This window comes from Scomber japonicus, chromosome 8, assembly GCF_027409825.1.
Source record: "Scomber japonicus isolate fScoJap1 chromosome 8, fScoJap1.pri, whole genome shotgun sequence".
Classification (NCBI taxonomy): domain Eukaryota; kingdom Metazoa; phylum Chordata; class Actinopteri; order Scombriformes; family Scombridae; genus Scomber; species Scomber japonicus.
Window position 1 is genome coordinate 16,217,885 of NC_070585.1, and position 20,313 is coordinate 16,238,197.

At 42.0% G+C, this 20,313-nt stretch overlaps 6 protein-coding genes across 6 annotated transcripts; all 6 read left to right on the top strand.

Moving 5' to 3' along the window:
* Positions 1-2,693: 2,693 nt before the first annotated feature.
* pcdhb (protocadherin b) lies at positions 2,694-5,105 on the top strand. Its single transcript, XM_053323574.1, has one exon. It carries the CDS (start codon positions 2,694-2,696, stop codon positions 5,103-5,105), a length of 2,412 nt encoding a protein of 803 aa, XP_053179549.1.
* A 482-nt stretch (positions 5,106-5,587) lies between these two features.
* Positions 5,588-7,999, top strand: LOC128363204 (protocadherin alpha-C2-like). The gene has a single exon (XM_053324147.1). It carries the CDS (start codon positions 5,588-5,590, stop codon positions 7,997-7,999), a length of 2,412 nt encoding a protein of 803 aa, XP_053180122.1.
* A 511-nt stretch (positions 8,000-8,510) lies between these two features.
* Positions 8,511-10,928, top strand: LOC128363199 (protocadherin alpha-C2-like). The gene has a single exon (XM_053324141.1). The coding sequence runs from the start codon at positions 8,511-8,513 to the stop codon at positions 10,926-10,928; it is 2,418 nt and encodes an 805-aa protein (XP_053180116.1).
* A 532-nt stretch (positions 10,929-11,460) lies between these two features.
* LOC128362729 (protocadherin alpha-C2-like) lies at positions 11,461-13,896 on the top strand. Its single transcript, XM_053323575.1, has one exon. It carries the CDS (start codon positions 11,461-11,463, stop codon positions 13,894-13,896), a length of 2,436 nt encoding a protein of 811 aa, XP_053179550.1.
* Positions 13,897-14,480: 584 nt separating this feature from the next.
* LOC128362730 (protocadherin alpha-C2-like) lies at positions 14,481-16,937 on the top strand. Its single transcript, XM_053323576.1, has one exon. It carries the CDS (start codon positions 14,481-14,483, stop codon positions 16,935-16,937), a length of 2,457 nt encoding a protein of 818 aa, XP_053179551.1.
* A 652-nt stretch (positions 16,938-17,589) lies between these two features.
* On the top strand, positions 17,590-20,313 carry LOC128362731 (protocadherin alpha-C2-like). Its single transcript, XM_053323577.1, has 2 exons — positions 17,590-17,609; positions 17,886-20,313. The coding sequence occupies exons 1-2, from the start codon at positions 17,590-17,592 to the stop codon at positions 20,311-20,313; spliced, it is 2,448 nt and encodes an 815-aa protein (XP_053179552.1).

Below are 20,313 nucleotides of genomic sequence, written 5' to 3' on the forward strand. Positions count from 1 at the left end.
TATTTACATTGTTATTAACACCCCCCAGTCCATTTTAAACATCTAGTCACTGATCCAGGAGCTGGCAATTTTAACCGGTATGAAATGGGCATGAGGCAGGTTACACCCTAGACAAGTTAACAGACAATAAAAGGTCTAACATACATTGGAAAACAGGACATTCATACTCACACCTGTGGTAAAGTTAGAATGACCTCTTTATCTGATCTGCAACTGTGAGTGGAAAGCACAAAGAGGAAACCAAAGCAGATAGAGCAAAAACATGTGAACACTACACAGAAAGAACACTGTTGGCTGGTTAGAAATAGCCTAGGTGATGAGTGGGTGTTGTGTTGGAGAAAAAACAAAACACCCATATAATAAGGCATCTCTACATTTGTAGTATTAAGTCACTTAGTAAAAAAGACATGCTAAATGGTAGGACACTAAAAATACCTTTTTCACCTTGAGTTATGTCTACTTTTAACAGAGTTAAGAATTTTGAAGACCTCTTTCATACCACATAGTGTCACACCCGGAACAATAGGACCCCTGAGCGGACCACAAAGACGAGCAAACACACAAAGGTAAACTAAAAGACAGGGTTTAATGGTAAGGGAAGTGAGGGGAAGTGAGGGACTGGTGGCTGGGTCCGGTGGAGTATTTCCAGGGAAGGTGGGCGCAGCGTGGTCCAAAACGGGGAGGTAGTGCACAAGGAGCTGGATCCGACAGACAGAGGTAGAGCAGCAGCGGGTGGAGCAGGCGAAGCTGGAAGGAACAGTCCGAGAGCAATTTATACGAGGGGGAAAATCTTCACAAAAGAGACAATACTAGAGATTGGGCCGAGCGTTACCACATGAGTAGCGAAACTATCTGGCAGAAAGTGTAAGGATGAACCTGATCTTTATGCAGCAGCTGATGAGTGTAATGTGGATCAGGTGTGCCAAAAATCCACCACTGCGTCCCGCCTCTGCCAATGGAACACAAAGACACACAGCGGAGGAGCACAAGGGGAGGAGACCATAGACATATGTACGTAGACGCTGCATTGACTGCTGCTGCCGATTGGAGTGACGTGCCTACACGCTGGCCATCTTGATACAGGGTCACTCGCTCCTGCAGCGCATTATGTCTATAGAGGAATGACGTGTTTGCACTATTAAAAAGTGATCATACATCGCTCAATTATAATAAAAATAAATAATTAAATGAAATTGCTCAATTGTCAACATATATTCACACGGGTTGTTTGTTACAAATGTCAGACAGATAGACAGACAGACAGACAGACACGTTTTTAACAAATCAAACCGTTTGGAAATCGGTCGAGATTTCAGTGAATAATTCTACTTTGAAACTGTGGAGTACCTCTTACCTCCATAGAAATACATGCACTACTGTCTCTGCTAGCCCTGTACCAAGATGGCGGCGCTTTAGGCACGCCTCTCCACAGTCAATGCGGCGTATACGTATATATGTCTATGGAGGAGACAGGGAAGACAGACAGGAAACACAAGCAAACTCAGCGGGTCACAGCCGGGGCACATAGAATACACTTTAATATTTGTTTCACTATTGTACTGGACAGTGATAGTACCATAAAAAACCCCCAGTAGGAACCAGTATGGCTTAGAATTATTCATTATTTTATCATATTTTTTCATCAGTATTCCCCAGCTGTATTTGATATATAATGGTTAATTATGTAATTAATGAAATTAATGCCACCTGGCAGAAAATTGATGGACAGCTTAAACAATGAAAAATTATTAATTTCAAATTTAAATTTATTTTGTGTTTGTTAACACTGATACCTAATTGCCAACAGGTCTGATGGTGCCAACTGCATCTCCACAAAAAAGAATAACAGCTTTTCTGCAGCAATGCAACAATCCATACAGATTTAGCGAGCATTACTGCCTACAGCAAGTAAGAGACAATGTTAAGGACTATTGTCAATTCAATTTAAGATTTTTTAACTCCTTCTAAGCCTGCTATATAGGATTCATCAAGACCTGCAGATATCTTGTTAAAAATCAGCTTCTGCTGTGTGAACTCATATTTATGACAAATATGCAGACCAATTTGCAATAATTGTCTGACTGGGACAAAGATGATCCAACCTACAGTGTGTATTACATATTATATTTTAATCAATATTGCAAATAAAATGTGTTTTTCTTAGGTTTTCCCATATTTTAATATTCTAAATACTTTGAATTGGTGCCTGGGTTCTTGTGGTACTGATTTAATCAATATTCACCAAGACATAAGCAAATACAGTGAACTTGTGTAAAATACATTGGGATGCATTTGGCATACAGTGATCAGTAATAACATATGTTTTAAATGAATGTTATTGAGGGGAATTTGGAAAAAAAGAAGAAAAAAGAAAATACAGGAATGAATCCTGCTACGTGTCACTATAAACAAATTTCGGCCAACAAAGCTGCTTCTGCAGCAGTTACTGCACTATGTACAGACTCTGTCACATGGTGTCACTGTTGACCTGTAAAGCATAATGCATCTCTCTTCTGAAAGTCATGACACACCCATTTTAAAGATTGTAGGACACATCTTTTTCTGGAAGATATGCTTTTTACTTTTAAGATAACAGTACCCCAGGGCATGAGCTAAGTATTTTTTCAAAGGTTTCAAATCAACAAAATCAACACTTTTCAGAATCTGCAGTATTTTTACCTGCAGATGAAAGGATGATTTTTTGGACCACTGTCTTTGTCTTGTGTGCATTATGGCCAGCTGCTTTGTCTGTGACACGGTACTCCATAGCCGAGGAGATGGAAAGGGGCTCTGTTGTGGCTAATCTCGCTGCGGATTTGGGACTTGAGCTTGGAGGTTTGGCACAACGAGAGGTAAAACTTGATATTTTCCACAACAAAAAATATCTTGATGTCAATAAAAAGACAGGGGAACTGTATATCGTGGAAAAGATGGACAGGGAGTATCTTTGTCCAGCGAAACCCACGTCCTGTTTTCTAAAGCTTGATGTTATCATAGAAAGTCCCTTACGTATCTTCAACATTGAGCTCGGAATAACGGATATAAATGATAACTCTCCACATTTTCGACGAGACAGAGTAGAGCTAGATGTGTCAGAATCGGCAACACCGGGAGAGAGATTCTCGCTGCCTAATGCTGTGGATCCAGATGTTGGCATAAATACAATTAAAACATATAAACTCAGTGTCAGTGAACATTTCACAATCGAAATTCAAACGGGCAGTGATGGAACTCAATATGTTGATTTGGTGTTGACCAAGTCTTTAGACAGAGAGGAGATTGCGGTTCATAATTTAATCCTGACTGCTGTGGACGGCGGAGTCCCTGTGCGCTCCGGCACTGCCAATATTATAGTTAGAGTACAAGATACAAATGACAACCCTCCTCGGTTTGACAAGCAGACTTACACAATTAACATGACTGAAAATTCTCCAATCGGAGCCACAGTGATTAAGTTTAACGCTACAGATCTTGACGAGGGTCTTAATTCAGAGATAGTGTACTCATTCACCCTTTACACGTCAGAAAAAACACAAGATGTATTTGCGTTGAATCTCAATACAGGAGAGATAAGTGTAAAGGGTACGATTGACTATGAGGATATGAAATTTTATGAGATGCACATTGAGGCAAGGGATAAGGGGGCATATCCTTTGCTGGGGCAATGTAAAGTTGTCGTCCACGTGACAGATATGAATGACAATTACCCAGAAATCACCATACAGTCTGTTAAAAACACAGTGGATGAGAACATCCCAGTAGGAAGTGTCATAGCTCTGGTAGGCATAAGTGACAGAGACACTGGCGATAACGGAAAAGTAAGCCTATCCCTAAGTCAGCCCATGCCCTTTATTCTTAACAAGTCATCAGACAGACCTACGCATTACAAGCTCATAGTGGCCGAAGCCTTGGATCGTGAATCAAAACCTGAATATGACATCACACTGATTGTGACAGATGCTGGAACACCGTCATTATCTGATAACGAAACAATAACTCTGCATCTGCTGGATGTTAATGACAATGTTCCACAGTTCCCTCAGTCATTTTATACTATACGTGTAATGGAGAATAACGCACCTGGGGCCTTGCTCAGTTCACTCACTGCGTTTGACCCTGACCTCCATGAAAACCAGTATCTAGTTTATTTCATCTTAGAAAAGGAAATAGCCAATACTTCTATGTCCATGCTGTTCTCCATCAATCCAGAGAATGGTAATCTTTACGCACTAAAAACTTTTGACTATGAGATAGAGAAGGAGTTTCTTTTCCACATCGAGGCCAGAGACTCTGGCTCTCCTCCACTCAGCAGCAACGTGACCGTACACATTATTATTGTGGACCAGAATGACAACGCTCCGGTCATTGTCTCTCCATGGCGCGCACACGGCTCTGTAGTGGATGAAAAGATCCCCAGATCCACTGATAAAGGGTCTCTGGTTGCCAAGGTGATAGCTTTAGACACAGACTCGGTGCACAACTCTCGGATTACCTACCAGTTTCTACAGGTGACTGACGCCACCTTGTTCAGTCTGGATCAATACAACGGAGAGATCCGGACTATGAGGATGTTCAGTTACAGAGATCCGCGCCACCAGAGACTGGTTGTTGTTGCCAAGGACAACGGGGAGCCTGCCCTCTCTGCTACAGTCACCATCAAGCTGTCCACAGTGGAGACTGCTGTTAAGGCCTACTCTGACATGACTGAGGTTCCTCTAGAATATGACATCTTCTCTGACCTAAACCTGTATTTGGTCATCGGTCTGGGCTCGGTGTCATTTCTCTTGCTCATCACCATATTGGTCACCATCGTGCTCAAGTGTCAGAAACCCAAGCCCAGCAAAGCAGCTCCTCCCTGCAGGAACAGTGTGATCAGTGAGAGGAACTCCACCATTGCAGACTCCACTCTGGTCTCCAACGATGCCTACTGGTACAGTCTGTTTCTAGCAGAGACCAGGAAAGGAAAGATGGTGGTTAGACAGCCTGTGCCAAAGGGCTCCAGATACATCGTGTCCAGTTTACCAAGGAGCACAGGAATGTCAGAGACTAGTGACTCGGCAGCATCTACTCTGCAGGTAGGATTCCAATATACACACATCTCATAAATATACTTTATCAATTACTATTCATTGATAGTATTTTTGTATCAAAATCCAACAGTCCAAACCTTCATCTGATAGGTTAATGGAGGTTACTTATCAGCTAAATCAAATGATTATTTTCGGCAATATCGGCAGTGATTACTCAGTTTTATCTCATACATTAACTAGGAACACGTTTTAGGTGAATCATTGTAAAAGCTGGTAAACGATTCAGGTGAAACAAAAAGGGTGGCGCTGTTTTATCATTAATATGCCATTTAAAGGACGCCATGACAGTGAATTGCATCAGGGCAGAACGAGAAACAATCGGACAGCTCCGTGGTGCTGAAACTCCACTACGAAATGCCGTCGCCGTTTTAATGAAACAATATTCCACGGATTAAAATAATTGTAATATGTTGGGTATCCGGGCCGTTACACCAAAATCCGACTTCAGAGGAAACGTACGTTGTATAGACTGAACTGTGGTGAAAACACACACAACAATGGGATCCTTTGTAACAATGCAGTCTTGCAAAAGGTACGTTCAACTCGTTATTTTTCTTATGTGTTTCGATCACCACATATCAACTTTAGTGACTCATTATTCCATACCGGAGGAGATGAAAGAAGGATCTGTAGTTGCCAACCTTGCAACCGATCTCAGCTTGGATGTTAAAACACTGAATCTGCGGAAGATGCGTCTTGACATCATTGGAAACAAAAAATATCTGGATGTGAACAAAGAGACTGGTGAGCTGTATGTTGTTGAGAAAATTGACAGGGAATATATTTGTGCTGCAAAGTCATCTTGCTATCTTAGAATGGAGGTGATACTAGAAAACCCTTTACGAATCTTTAATATAGAGGTCGAAATTTTTGATATGAACGACAACGCCCCACAATTTCGAAGAGACGCCATACATTTAGATATATCTGAATCAACACCAAAAGGCGAGAGATTCTCCCTCAGCAATGCTTTTGATCCTGATGTTGGAAGTAATTCCGTTAAAACGTACCATCTGAGTGAAAGTGAGCATTTTAATATTGAAGTTCAGACTGGGAGAGAGGAGTCGAAGTTTGCCGAATTAATCTTGAAAAAGACGTTAGATCGGGAGCAGCAGGCTGTTCATAATTTAATACTCACAGCTGTAGATGGAGGCACACCTGCTCGTTCTGGCACTGCCAGTGTTATTGTTCAGGTTTTGGATACAAATGACAACACACCAACATTTGACAAACCGATCTATACAGTTAAAATAATGGAAAATTCTCCAATTGGAAGTCTTGTTATTCATCTAAATGCAACAGATTTAGACGAAGGGTCAAATTCTGATATGACATATTCATACAGTTTATATACGTCAGAGAAAACGCAAGAAACATTTAATCTGAATCCTTCCAGTGGTGAGATTACTGTAAAAGGAATGCTAAATTATGAAGACTTCAGGATTTATGATATGGAAGTTATAGCAACTGACAAAGGAGCCAATAGTTTATCAGGACAATGTACATTAAAAATTATTGTTGAAGACATGAATGACAACCACCCAGAAGTATCTATTAAATCATTTCAGAGTCCAGTCAGTGAAAACATAGAATTAGACACAGTGATAGCAGTAGTTAGTGTCAGTGATAAGGACTCAGGTGACAACGGAGTGGTTGATCTTCATGTTCCAGATAATATGCCTTTCAAACTGAGGGAATCCTCTGATAACTATTATGAGTTAGTGGTCTCAGAGCCTTTAGACCGTGAGAAGGTTCCAGAATATGACATCACTTTCACTGTTACAGACAGAGGTTCTCCTCCTTTATCTGACAATGAAACTATGACTTTAGAGCTGCTGGATGTTAATGACAATGTTCCACAGTTCCCTCAGTCATTTTATACTATACGTGTAATGGAGAATAACGCACCTGGGGCCTTGCTCAGTTCACTGACTGCGTTTGACCCTGACCTCCATGAAAACCAGTATCTAGTTTATTTCATCCTAGAGAAGGAGATAGCCAACACATCCATGTCCATGCTGTTCTCCATCAATCCAGAGAACGGTAATCTTTACGCACTAAAGACTTTTGACTATGAGATAGAGAAGGAGTTTCTTTTCCACATCGAGGCCAGAGACTCTGGCTCTCCTCCACTCAGCAGCAACGTGACCGTACACATTATTATTGTGGACCAGAATGACAACGCTCCAGTCATTGTCTCTCCGTGGCGCGCGCACGGCTCTGTAGTGGACGAAAAGATCCCTAGATCCACTGATAAAGGATCTCTGGTTGCCAAGGTGATAGCCTTAGACACAGACTCGGTGCACAACTCTCGGATTACCTACCAGTTTCTACAGGTGACTGACGCCACCTTGTTTAGTCTGGACCAGTACAACGGAGAGATCAGGACTATGAGGATGTTCAGTTACAGAGATCCCCGCTACCAGAGACTGGTTGTTGTTGCCAAGGACAACGGGGACCCTGCCCTCTCTGCTACAGTCACCATCAAGCTGTCCACAGTGGAGACTGCTGTTAAGGCCTACTCTGACATGACTGAGGTGCCTCTAGAATATGACATCTTCTCTGACCTAAACCTGTATTTGGTCATCGGTCTGGGCTCGGTGTCATTTCTCCTGCTCATCACCATATTGGTCACCATCGTACTCAAGTGTCAGAAACCAAAGCCCAGCAAAGCAGCTCCTCCCTGCAGAAACAGTGTGATCAGTGAGAGGAACTCCACCATCGCAGACTCCACTCTGGTCTCCAACGATGCCTACTGGTACAGTCTGTTTCTAGCAGAGACCAGGAAAGGAAAGATGGTGGTTAGACAGCCTGTGCCAAAGGGCTCCAGATACATCGTGTCCAGTTTACCGAGGAGCACAGGGATGTCAGAGACTAGTGACTCAGCAGCGTCTACTCTGCAGGTATGAGTACAATCTACACATTATTTCCATACTTAGCATTAATCAATGTAAGTGATATTATGTTTCGCATTTAATTCCCACAGTACACAGTTTCACCATCTAGCTTAATTCAGATCGATTATCAGGCAAAATGAAATTATTCTTTTCAGCAACATCTGCAGGTTTTATTACATTTTATCATTAACTCACGCTTTAATAAAGACAATATCATAGGGTACATAATTTTAAACGCGAACAAGTCTCGTGAAATATAAAGGGTGGCGCTGTTTTATCATTAATATACCAGCCCACGGACGCCATGACAGTGAATCGTTGCATCAGGGCAGATCGTGAAACAAACGGACTGCTCTGTGGTGCTGAAACTCTACTCCGACACGCAGTCGCAATTTTTCTCCAACAAAATATTTCTGGGAGTGAAATTACAAGGATATGTTTGGGATCCAGAGTACTACACCAAATTCTGACTGCAGTGGAAACGTAAGTTGTATAGGCTGAACTGCCGTAAACACAAATAACAATGACATCCTTTGTAACAATGCAGTCTTGCAAACGGTACGCTGAACTAGTTATTTTTCTTTTTTCTATCGTTCACCACACATCAAGTTCAGTGACTCATTATTCCATACCGGAGGAAATGAAAGAGGGATCGGTGGTTGCCAACCTTGCAACCGATCTCAGCTTGGATGTTAAAACACTGAATCAGCGGAAGATGCGTCTTGACATCATTGGAAACAAAAAATATCTGGATGTGAACAAAGAGACTGGAGAGCTGTATGTTGTTGAGAAGATTGACAGGGAATATATATGCAATACAAAGTCATCGATCTCTTGCTATCTTAGAATGGAGGTAATATTAGAAAACCCTTTACGAATCTTTAATATAGAAGTCGAAATTTTGGATATGAACGACAACGCCCCACAATTTCGAAGAGACGCCATACATTTAGATATATCTGAAGCAACGCCAAAAGGGGAGAGATTCTCCCTCAGCAATGCTTTTGATCCTGATGTTGGTAGCAATTCCGTTAAAACGTACCATCTGAGTGAAAGTGAGCATTTCAATATTGAAGTTCAGACTGGAAGGGATGGATCTAAATTTGCCGAATTAATCTTAACAAACAGTTTAGATCGAGAGCAGCAGGCTGTGCATAACTTAATACTCACAGCTGTAGATGGAGGAACACCTGCTCGTTCAGGCACTGCCAGTGTTATTGTTCACGTTTTGGATACAAATGACAATACACCAACATTTGAAAAAATAAGTTACAATATAAAAATAATGGAAAATTCTCCAATTGGAAGCCTTGTTGTTCATCTCAATGCAACAGATTTAGACGAGGGATCCAATTCTGATATAACATATTCATACAGTTTATATACGTCAGAAAAAACACAAGAAACATTTAATCTGAATCCTTCCAGTGGTGAGATTACTATAAAAGGAATGCTAAATTATGAAGATTTCAGGATTTATGATATGGAAGTTATAGCAACTGACAAAGGAGCCAATAGTTTATCAGGACAATGTACACTAAAAATTGTGGTCGAAGACATGAATGACAACCACCCAGAAGTATCTATTAAATCATTCCAGAGTCCAGTCAGTGAAAATATAGAATTAGACACAGTGATAGCAGTAGTTAGTGTCAGTGATAAGGACTCAGGTGACAACGGAGTGGTTGATCTTCATGTTCCAGATAATATGCCTTTCAAACTGAGGGAATCCTCTGATAACTATTATGAGTTAGTGGTCTCAGAGCCTTTAGACCGTGAGAAGGTTCCAGAATATGACATCACTTTCACTGTTACAGACAGAGGTTCTCCTCCTTTATCTGACAATGAAACTATGACTTTAGAGCTGCTGGATGTTAATGACAATGTTCCACAGTTCCCTCAGTCATTTTATACTATACGTGTAATGGAGAATAACGCACCTGGGGCCTTGCTCAGTTCACTCACAGCGTTTGACCCTGACCTCCATGAAAACCAGTATCTAGTTTATTTCATCCTAGAAAAGGAGATAGCCAACACATCCATGTCCATGCTGTTCTCCATCAATCCAGAGAATGGTAATCTTTACGCACTAAAGACTTTTGACTATGAGATAGAGAAGGAGTTTCTTTTCCACATCGAGGCCAGAGACTCTGGCTCTCCTCCACTCAGCAGCAACGTGACGGTACACATTATTATTGTGGACCAGAATGACAACGCTCCGGTCATTGTCTCTCCATGGCGCGCACACGGCTCGGTGGTGGAGGAAAAGATCCCCAGATCCACTGATAAAGGATCTCTGGTTGCCAAGGTGATAGCCTTAGACACAGACTCGGTGCACAACTCCCGGATTACCTACCAGTTTCTACAGGTGACTGACGCCACCTTGTTTAGTCTGGACCAGTACAACGGAGAGATCCGGACTATGAGGATGTTCAGTTACAGAGATCCACGCCACCAGAGACTGGTTGTTGTTGCCAAGGACAACGGGGAGCCTGCTCTCTCTGCTACAGTCACCATCAAGCTGTCCACAGTGGAGACTGCTGTTAAGGCCTACTCTGACATGACTGAGGTGCCTCTAGAATATGACATCTTCTCTGACCTAAACCTGTATTTGGTCATCGGTCTGGGCTCGGTGTCATTTCTCCTGCTCATCACCATATTGGTCACCATCGTGCTCAAGTGTCAGAAACCCAAGCCCAGCAAAGCAGCTCCTCCCTGCAGGAACAGTGTGATCAGTGAGAGGAACTCCACCATCGCAGACTCCACTCTGGTCTCCAACGATGCCTACTGGTACAGTCTGTTTCTAGCAGAGACCAGGAAAGGAAAGATGGTGGTTAGACAGCCTGTGCCAAAGGGCTCCAGATACATTGTGTCCAGTTTACCAAGGAGCACAGGGATGTCAGAGACTAGTGACTCGGCAGCTTCTACTCTGCAGGTATGAGTGCAATCTACACATTTGATTATACATTTTGCATTCATCAATTTAAGTGGCATTATGTTTTGTATTCAATACTGGGATTGCAAAGCTTCCTCGGCTAGGTTAATTCATACTAATTATAGACTAAATCAAATAATTCGTTTCAGCAATATCTGCCGTGATCACTCTTTTTTTTTCTGACAATGAAACTGAGGAAACCAATTTTTCAGGGGCATCGTGTCAAACGCAGTTAAATATGTCACTTGAAACATAGAGGGTGGCGCTGTTTTATCATTAATATACCAGCCCACGGACGCCCTGACAGTGAATCGTTGCATCAGGGCAGACCGTGAAATAAACGAACAGCTCCGTAGTACTGAAACTCTCCTCAGAAAACGCAGTCTTCGGTTGTTGTTGTTTTGTTTTTTTTGCACCAAAATATTCCGGGGATAAAAATTTTAGGAATATGTTTGGGATCCAGTCTGTTACACCAACAGTCGTCTTTACTGGAAGCGCACGTTCAAAAGACTGAATTGTGGTGAAAACACACAGAACAATGGGATCCTTCGTTACAATGCGGTCTTGCAAAAGGTACGTTCAACTCGGTTTTATTCTTTTGTGTTTCGTTCATTACATATCAACTTCAGTGACTCATTATTCCATACCGGAGGAAATGAAAGAAGGATCTGTTGTCGCCAACCTTGCAACCGATCTCAGCTTGGATGTTAAAACACTGAATCAGAGGAAAATGCGTATTGACATCATTGGAAACAAAAAATATCTGAATGTGAACAAAGAGACTGGAGAGCTGTATGTTGTTGAGAAAATTGACAGGGAATATATTTGTGCTGCGAAGTCCTCTGAGTCTTGTTATCTTAGGCTGGAGGTAATATTAGAAAACCCTCTACGAATCTTTAATATAGAAGTCGAAATTTTGGACATGAACGACAACGCCCCACAATTTCGAAGAGACGCCATACATTTAGATATATCTGAAGCAACGCCAAAAGGGGAGAGGTTCTCTCTCAGCAATGCTTTTGATCCTGATATTGGAAGTAATTCAGTTAAAACGTACCATCTGAGTGAAAGTGAGCATTTTAATATTGAAGTTCAGACTGGAAGAGAAGAGTCAAAGTTTGCCGATCTATTCTTGACAAAGAGTTTAGATCGAGAGCAGCAGTCTGTTCATAATTTAATACTCACAGCTGTAGATGGAGGCACACCTGCTCGTTCTGGCACTGCCAGTGTTATTGTCCATGTGTTGGACACAAATGACAATACACCAACATTTGACAAACCGATCTATACAGTTAAAATAATGGAAAATTCTCCAATTGGAAGCCTTGTTATTCATCTTAATGCAACAGATTTAGATGAGGGGTCAAATTCTGATATAACATATTCATACAGTTTATATACGTCAGAGAAAACGCAAGAAACATTTAATCTGAATCCTTCCAGTGGTGAAATTACTGTAAAAGGAATGCTAAATTATGAAGACTTCAGGATTTATGATATGGAAGTTATAGCAACTGACAAAGGAGCCAATAGTTTATCAGGACAATGTACATTAAAAATTATTGTCGAAGACATGAATGATAATCACCCAGAAGTATCTATTAAATCATTCCAGAGTCCAGTCAGTGAAAATATAGAATTAGACACAGTGATAGCAGTAGTTAGTGTCAGTGATAAGGACTCAGGTGACAACGGAGTGGTTGATCTTCATGTTCCAGATAATATGCCTTTCAAACTGAGGGAATCCTCTGATAACTATTATGAGTTAGTGGTCTCAGAGCCTTTAGACCGTGAGAAGGTTCCAGAATATGACATCACTTTCACTGTTACAGACAGAGGTTCTCCTCCTTTATCTGACAATGAAACTATGACTTTAGAGCTGCTGGATGTTAATGACAATGTTCCACAGTTCCCTCAGTCATTTTATACTATACGTGTAATGGAGAATAACGCACCCGGGGCCTTGCTCAGTTCACTCACTGCGTTTGACCCTGACCTCCATGAAAACCAGTATCTAGTTTATTTCATCCTAGAAAAGGAAATAGCCAATACTTCTATGTCCATGCTGTTCTCCATCAATCCAGAGAATGGTAATCTTTACGCACTAAAGACTTTTGACTATGAGATAGAGAAGGAGTTTCTTTTCCACATTGAGGCCAGAGACTCTGGCTCTCCTCCACTCAGCAGCAACGTGACCGTACACATTATTATTGTGGACCAGAACGACAACGCTCCGGTCATTGTCTCTCCATGGCGCGCACACGGCTCGGTGGTGGAGGAAAAGATCCCCAGATCCACTGATAAAGGATCTCTGGTTGCCAAGGTGATAGCCTTAGACACAGACTCGGTGCACAACTCCCGGATTACCTACCAGTTTCTACAGGTGACTGACGCCACCTTGTTTAGTCTGGACCAGTACAACGGAGAGATCAGGACTATGAGGATGTTCAGTTACAGAGATCCCCGCTACCAGAGACTGGTTGTTGTTGCCAAGGACAACGGGGAGCCTGCCCTCTCTGCTACAGTCACCATCAAGCTGTCCACAGTGGAGACTGCTGTTAAGGCCTACTCTGACATGACTGAGGTTCCTCTAGAATATGACATCTTCTCTGACCTAAACCTGTATTTGGTCATCGGTCTGGGCTCGGTGTCATTTCTCCTGCTCATCACCATATTGGTCACCATCGTACTCAAGTGTCAGAAACCCAAGCCCAGCAAAGCAGTTCCTCCCTGCAGGAACAGTGTGATCAGTGAGAGGAACTCCACCATCGCAGACTCTACTCTGGTCTCCAACGATGCCTACTGGTACAGTCTGTTTCTAGCAGAGACCAGGAAAGGAAAGATGGTGGTTAGACAGCCTGTGCCAAAGGGCTCCAGATACATCGTGTCCAGTTTACCAAGGAGCACAGGAATGTCAGAGACAAGTGACTCGGCAGCTTCTACTCTACAGGTAAATTCATTCAAGTTGAATTAAATACACAACTTTTGTTTTCATTTCATGAACATACATCAAATTAACCTTATCTAAACGTGTTATTTTCATTGAGGTATTTTCAAAATGATAAAGTAGGACAAATTATGAATCATGCTCTGGTATTCCAGATATTTTCAAGTAGATAACACTGCAATTATAAAGGTGATCCTAATTAACAATTTAACAAAGTGTTATTGCAGAAGTCGATGCAAAGTACAGCTACAGCACCGTTTTCATTATCTCTAAACTAATTCGACATTGAAACAGCATCCGTGAAAACTTACAATGATGGACATGCGTGTTTAGCTGAAGCTTAGTGTCGCTGTTCTCCAGTTAAACACCCTAATTTGTGACTGTACATGCGCCATGACAGTGTTTCCTACGGAGACACACCGGGCAGCGACAGAACCTGGGTGGACAGCTCCTGGTGCTGAACAGTGTTTGATGGATTAATTTTCCAGCTTTTTGTCTTAAACATTTGTAATGAAATACGCATTCAACGTATATTTGGCTTTGACTTTTTCTGCTCCGTCTATATTATCTCACTGGAAAAAGAATAGTGAATTAGTGGTGCAACAATGAAAATGCGAAACACTGGAAACTCTCGGACGAGGTATGTGTCCGCGCTTTTGTTTATCGGTGCATTTGTGAACACGGTCATTGCAGTAACTCATTATTCTGTTCCGGAAGAATTAGAGGAACGGTCGGTTGTCGCCAATTTAGCTTCTGATTTAGGCTTAGACGTGAAGACTCTGAGCGGTAGGAAGATGCGGTTAGACATTATATCCAGCAAAAGATATCTGGATGTGAACAAAGAAACAGGGGAGCTTTATATCGTTGAGAGGATTGATAGAGAGTATCTCTGCGCAATGAAAACACCAACATGCTACCTAAAAATGGAGGCTATAGTGGAGAACCCTCAAAGGATATTCTATATCGAAATTGAAATAATGGATATAAATGACAATGCTCCTCATTTTCGACGAGACACTATAAACTTGGACATTATAGAATCAACCCAATCTGGTGAGAGATTCTCTGTTAATAACGCCGTGGACCCAGACCTTGGATCAAATTCAGTCAAAACATACCTTCTGAGCGAAAGTGAGCACTTTGACATAGAAATTCAAACAGGAAGAGACGGGTCCAAATTTGCTGATCTAATATTAAAGAAGGGTTTAGATCGGGAAAGGCAAGCAGTTCATAATTTAATACTCACTGCTGTGGATGGCGGAGTTCCCACTCGCACCGGTACAGCCAGTATCTTTGTCCGTGTGCTTGACACTAATGACAACGCCCCAACTTTCGATAAAAAAAATTATGACGTTAATATAACGGAAAACTCTCCTGTTGGCTCCCTTGTCATTCACCTGAATGCTACGGATTTAGATGAGGGGATAAATGCACAGATCGAATATACATATAGTCTCTACACATCGGAAAAAGCACAGGATATATTTAATCTGAATCCTTCCACTGGTGAAATAACAGTGAAGGGAATGTTAAATTATGAAGATACTCGGAATTATGAAATGGAAATAATAGCAACGGATAAAGGAGCCAATAGTTTGTCAGGGCAGTGTAAATTAAATATATTTGTGTCAGATATGAATGACAACCACCCAGAAATATCTGTTAAATCATTTCAGAGTCCAGTCAGTGAAAACATAGAATTAGACACAGTGATAGCAGTAGTTAGTGTCAGTGATAAGGACTCAGGTGACAACGGTGTGGTTGATCTTCATGTTCCAGATAATATGCCTTTCAAACTGAGGGAATCCTCTGATAACTATTATGAGTTAGTGGTCTCAGAGCCTTTAGACCGTGAGAAGGTTCCAGAATATGACATCACTTTCACTGTTACAGACAGAGGTTCTCCTCCTTTATCTGACAATGAAACTATGACTTTAGAGCTGCTGGATGTTAATGACAATGTTCCACAGTTCCCTCAGTCATTTTATACTATACGTGTAATGGAGAATAACGCACCCGGGGCCTTGCTCAGTTCACTCACTGCGTTTGACCCTGACCTCCATGAAAACCAGTATCTAGTTTATTTCATCCTAGAAAAGGAGATAGCCAACACCTCCATGTCCATGCTGTTCTCCATCAATCCAGAGAACGGTAATCTTTACGCACTAAAGACTTTTGACTATGAGATAGAGAAGGAGTTTCTTTTCCACATCGAGGCCAGAGACTCTGGCTCTCCTCCACTCAGCAGCAACGTGACCGTACACATTATTATTGTGGACCAGAACGACAACGCTCCGGTCATTGTCTCTCCATGGCGCGCACACGGCTCTGTGGTGGAGGAAAAGATCCCCAGATCCACTGATAAAGGATCTCTGGTTGCCAAGGTGATAGCCTTAGACACAGATTCGGTGCACAACTCTCGGATTACCTACCAGTTTCTACAGGTGACTGACGCCACCTTGTTCAGTCTGGACCAGTACAACGGAGAGATCCGGACTATGAGGATGTTCAGTTACAGAGATCCGCGCCACCAGAGACTGGTTGTTGTTGCCAAGGACAACGGGGACCCTGCCCTCTCTGCTACAGTCACCATCAAGCTGTCCACAGTGGAGACTGCTGTTAAGGCCTACTCTGACATGACTGAGGTGCCTCTAGAATATGACATCTTCTCTGACCTAAACCTGTATTTGGTCATCGGTCTGGGCTCGGTGTCATTTCTCTTGCTGATCACCATATTGGTCACCATCGTGCTCAAGTGTCAGAAACCCAAGCCCAGCAAAGCAGCTCCTCCCTGCAGAAACAGTGTGATCAGTGAGAGGAACTCCACCATCGCAGACTCTACTCTGGTCTCCAACGATGCCTACTGGTACAGTCTGTTTCTAGCAGAGACCAGGAAAGGAAAGATGGTGGTTAGACAGCCTGTGCCAAAGGGCTCCAGATACATCGTGTCCAGTTTACCGAGGAGCACAGGGATGTCAGAGACTAGTGACTCAGCAGCGTCTACTCTGCAGGTATGGAAAGACATCATATTTGTGTTACATGGGATGCATTTAGTGACTCTCATGTAATACATTTGAGTGACTCAGCAGCTTTAACATAAGTAAGACTGTTGTTGATACACACCTCAACTGTCTACTATACCTTGTGATATATCCATTTTAAAAACAGAAGCTTCATCAATCCTTATAAAGAAGTATGTTATTTGCAAACAGTTTCTTAAAATTGTGACCTCTTTTAGTAGTAGGATATAGAAAAACACAGGAAAAAATGGCAGACCTGCTAGGCCTATATCTTCTTTTGTGTGCAATAGAGTGTAATGTCTTACTTTTAATTGTCCTATTGACATACAAGTATCTAATTTATAATATAAAGAGCAGCTTCTCTACACTAATGCATTTAAAAAAAAATAACCACAGACGTTTCTTTCTCAACGTAAAACAATATAATTTGACATCCCCAGTCTTTTAAATGTATTATTTAGGATTTTGCACTAAATTAAAACAAATTCAATACTAAATAGAACATTAAATAACACTACAAAGCAAACATAAAATCCTTCTAGGTAGAAGATCATAACTTTATTATGATCTTGTCAAAACGTCGAAGAACTCACGTAAAACAGGACAAAATGTTATGAGTGAAATAGTAAAATTCACCAGAATCCATAATAATCAAATAAGACAATCAAAAGAACATTTCCAATGCACCAAAGAATGTGTTATGGTCAAGTTGGATTCACGGTACACAAGAGTTGTTAAAAATGTCATATACAGTTTCAAACATGGATGAGTGGGTCTGTTTCTTACAAGCGGCGTCGCTGTTCACCAGTCATTACACTTTCGTGACATCACGTTCGCCATGACAGTCATCGTCTCACTGAAATTGCAATTTCATATGAACAGCTCCTGGTGCTGAATGAATTTGGATTTTAAGGATATTTTAGTTTCATTTGGAATTTTGACTTAAGCTTCACAGTGTTATAAATCCTTCGCGGAAAGGTTTTGTCTATGTTGAAGAAAACTCAAATCGGGTGTAACAATGGGAGGTTTTATGTTTTCTGAACACTGGAAAAGGTATGTGTCGACACTCCTTTTTGTTGCCGTCTTAAATCCTACGTCTGCTGTAACACACTACTCTGCTCCCGAGGAACTCGAAGAAGGCTCCGTCGTCGCAAATTTAGCTGGAGATTTGGGTCTAGATGTGAAAACGTTAGTCGAGCGCAAGATGCGTACAGAGATCATTGCCAATAGGAAGTATCTGGACGTGAACAAAGAAACAGGGGAGCTGTACATTGTTGAGCGAATCGACAGAGAGTCTCTCTGTCCTGCAAAGACATCCTGTTTTCTGAAAATGGAGGCAATAATCGAAAACCCCAAAAGAATATTTTATATCGAACTAGAGATAATGGACATAAATGACAACGCACCTCATTTTAGAAGGGACACGATAGATTTAGATATTTCAGAAGGTACACAGGCTGGTGAACGCTTTTCTGTGAGCAATGCAGTTGACCCAGACGTGGGCTCAAACTCTGTGAAAACGTACCACTTGAGCGAAAGTGATTTTTTCACAATAGAAATTCAAACTGGAAGAGACGGATCGAAATTTGCCGATTTAATCCTGAAAAAGACTTTAGACCGAGAGCAGCAGGCTGTTCATTATTTAATACTTACAGCTGTTGATGGCGGTATGCCTCCTCGTTCTGGTACTGCCAGCATTGTTGTTCATGTTTTAGACACTAACGACAACGCCCCGACATTTGACGAAGAGAGCTACCACATTAGCGTAATTGAAAATTCTCCCATTGGAAGTCTTGTTGTTCATCTCAATGCGACAGATTTAGATACGGGGTCCAATTCTGATTTAATTTACTTATATAGTCTATATACATCGGAGAAAACCCAAGAAACGTTCCAATTAAACCCCAACACCGGTGAGATTACCGTAAAAGGGGTGTTAAATTATGAAGATTTCCGGATTTATGACATGGAAGTGATAGCAATGGATAAAGGAATCAGTGCATTATCGGGGCAATGCAAACTCAAAATTGTCGTTGAGGATATGAATGACAACCATCCACAAATTTCCATTAAATCGTTTCAGAGTTCAGTTAATGAGGACATAGAATTAGACACAGTGATAGCAGTAGTTAGTGTCAGTGATAAGGACTCAGGTGACAACGGAGTGGTTGATCTTCATGTTCCAGATAATATGCCTTTCAAACTGAGGGAATCCTCTGATAACTATTATGAGTTAGTGGTCTCAGAGCCTTTAGACCGTGAGAAGGTTCCAGAATATGAGATCACTTTCACTGTTACAGACAGAGGTTCTCCTCCTTTATCTGACAATGAAACTATGACTTTAGAGCTGCTGGATGTTAATGACAATGTTCCACAGTTCCCTCAGTCATTTTATACTATACGTGTAATGGAGAATAACGCACCCGGGGCCTTGCTCAGTTCACTCACTGCGTTTGACCCTGACCTCCATGAAAACCAGTATCTAGTTTATTTCATCCTAGAAAAGGAGATAGCCAACACATCCATGTCCATGCTGTTCTCCATCAATCCAGAGAACGGTAATCTTTACGCACTAAAGACTTTTGACTATGAGATAGAGAAGGAGTTTCTTTTCCACATTGAGGCCAGAGACTCTGGCTCTCCTCCACTCAGCAGCAATGTGACCGTACACATTATTATTGTGGACCAGAATGACAACGCTCCGGTCATTGTCTCTCCATGGCGGGCACACGGCTCGATGGTGGAGGAAAAGATCCCTAGATCCACTGATAAAGGATCTCTGGTTGCCAAGGTGATAGCCTTAGACACCGACTCTGTGCACAACTCTCGGATTACCTACCAGTTTCTACAGGTGACTGACGCCACCTTGTTCAGTCTGGACCAGTACAACGGAGAGATCCGGACTATGAGGATGTTCAGTTACAGAGATCCACGCCACCAGAGACTGGTTGTTGTTGCCAAGGACAACGGGGACCCTGCCCTCTCTGCTACAGTCACCATCAAGCTGTCCACAGTGGAGACTGCTGTTAAGGCCTACTCTGACATGACTGAGGTTCCTCTAGAATATGACATCTTCTCTGACCTAAACCTGTATTTGGTCATCGGTCTGGGCTCGGTGTCATTTCTCCTGCTCATCACCATATTGGTCACCATCGTGCTCAAGTGTCAGAAACCAAAGCCCAGCAAAGCAGCTCCTCCCTGCAGGAACAGTGTGATCAGTGAGAGGAACTCCACCATCGCAGACTCTACTCTGGTCTCCAACGATGCCTACTGGTACAGTCTGTTTCTAGCAGAGACCAGGAAAGGAAAGATGGTGGTTAGACAGCCTGTGCCAAAGGGCTCCAGATACATTGTATCCAGTATACCGAGGAGCACAGGGATGTCAGAGACTAGTGACTCAGCACCGTCTACTCTTCAGGTATGA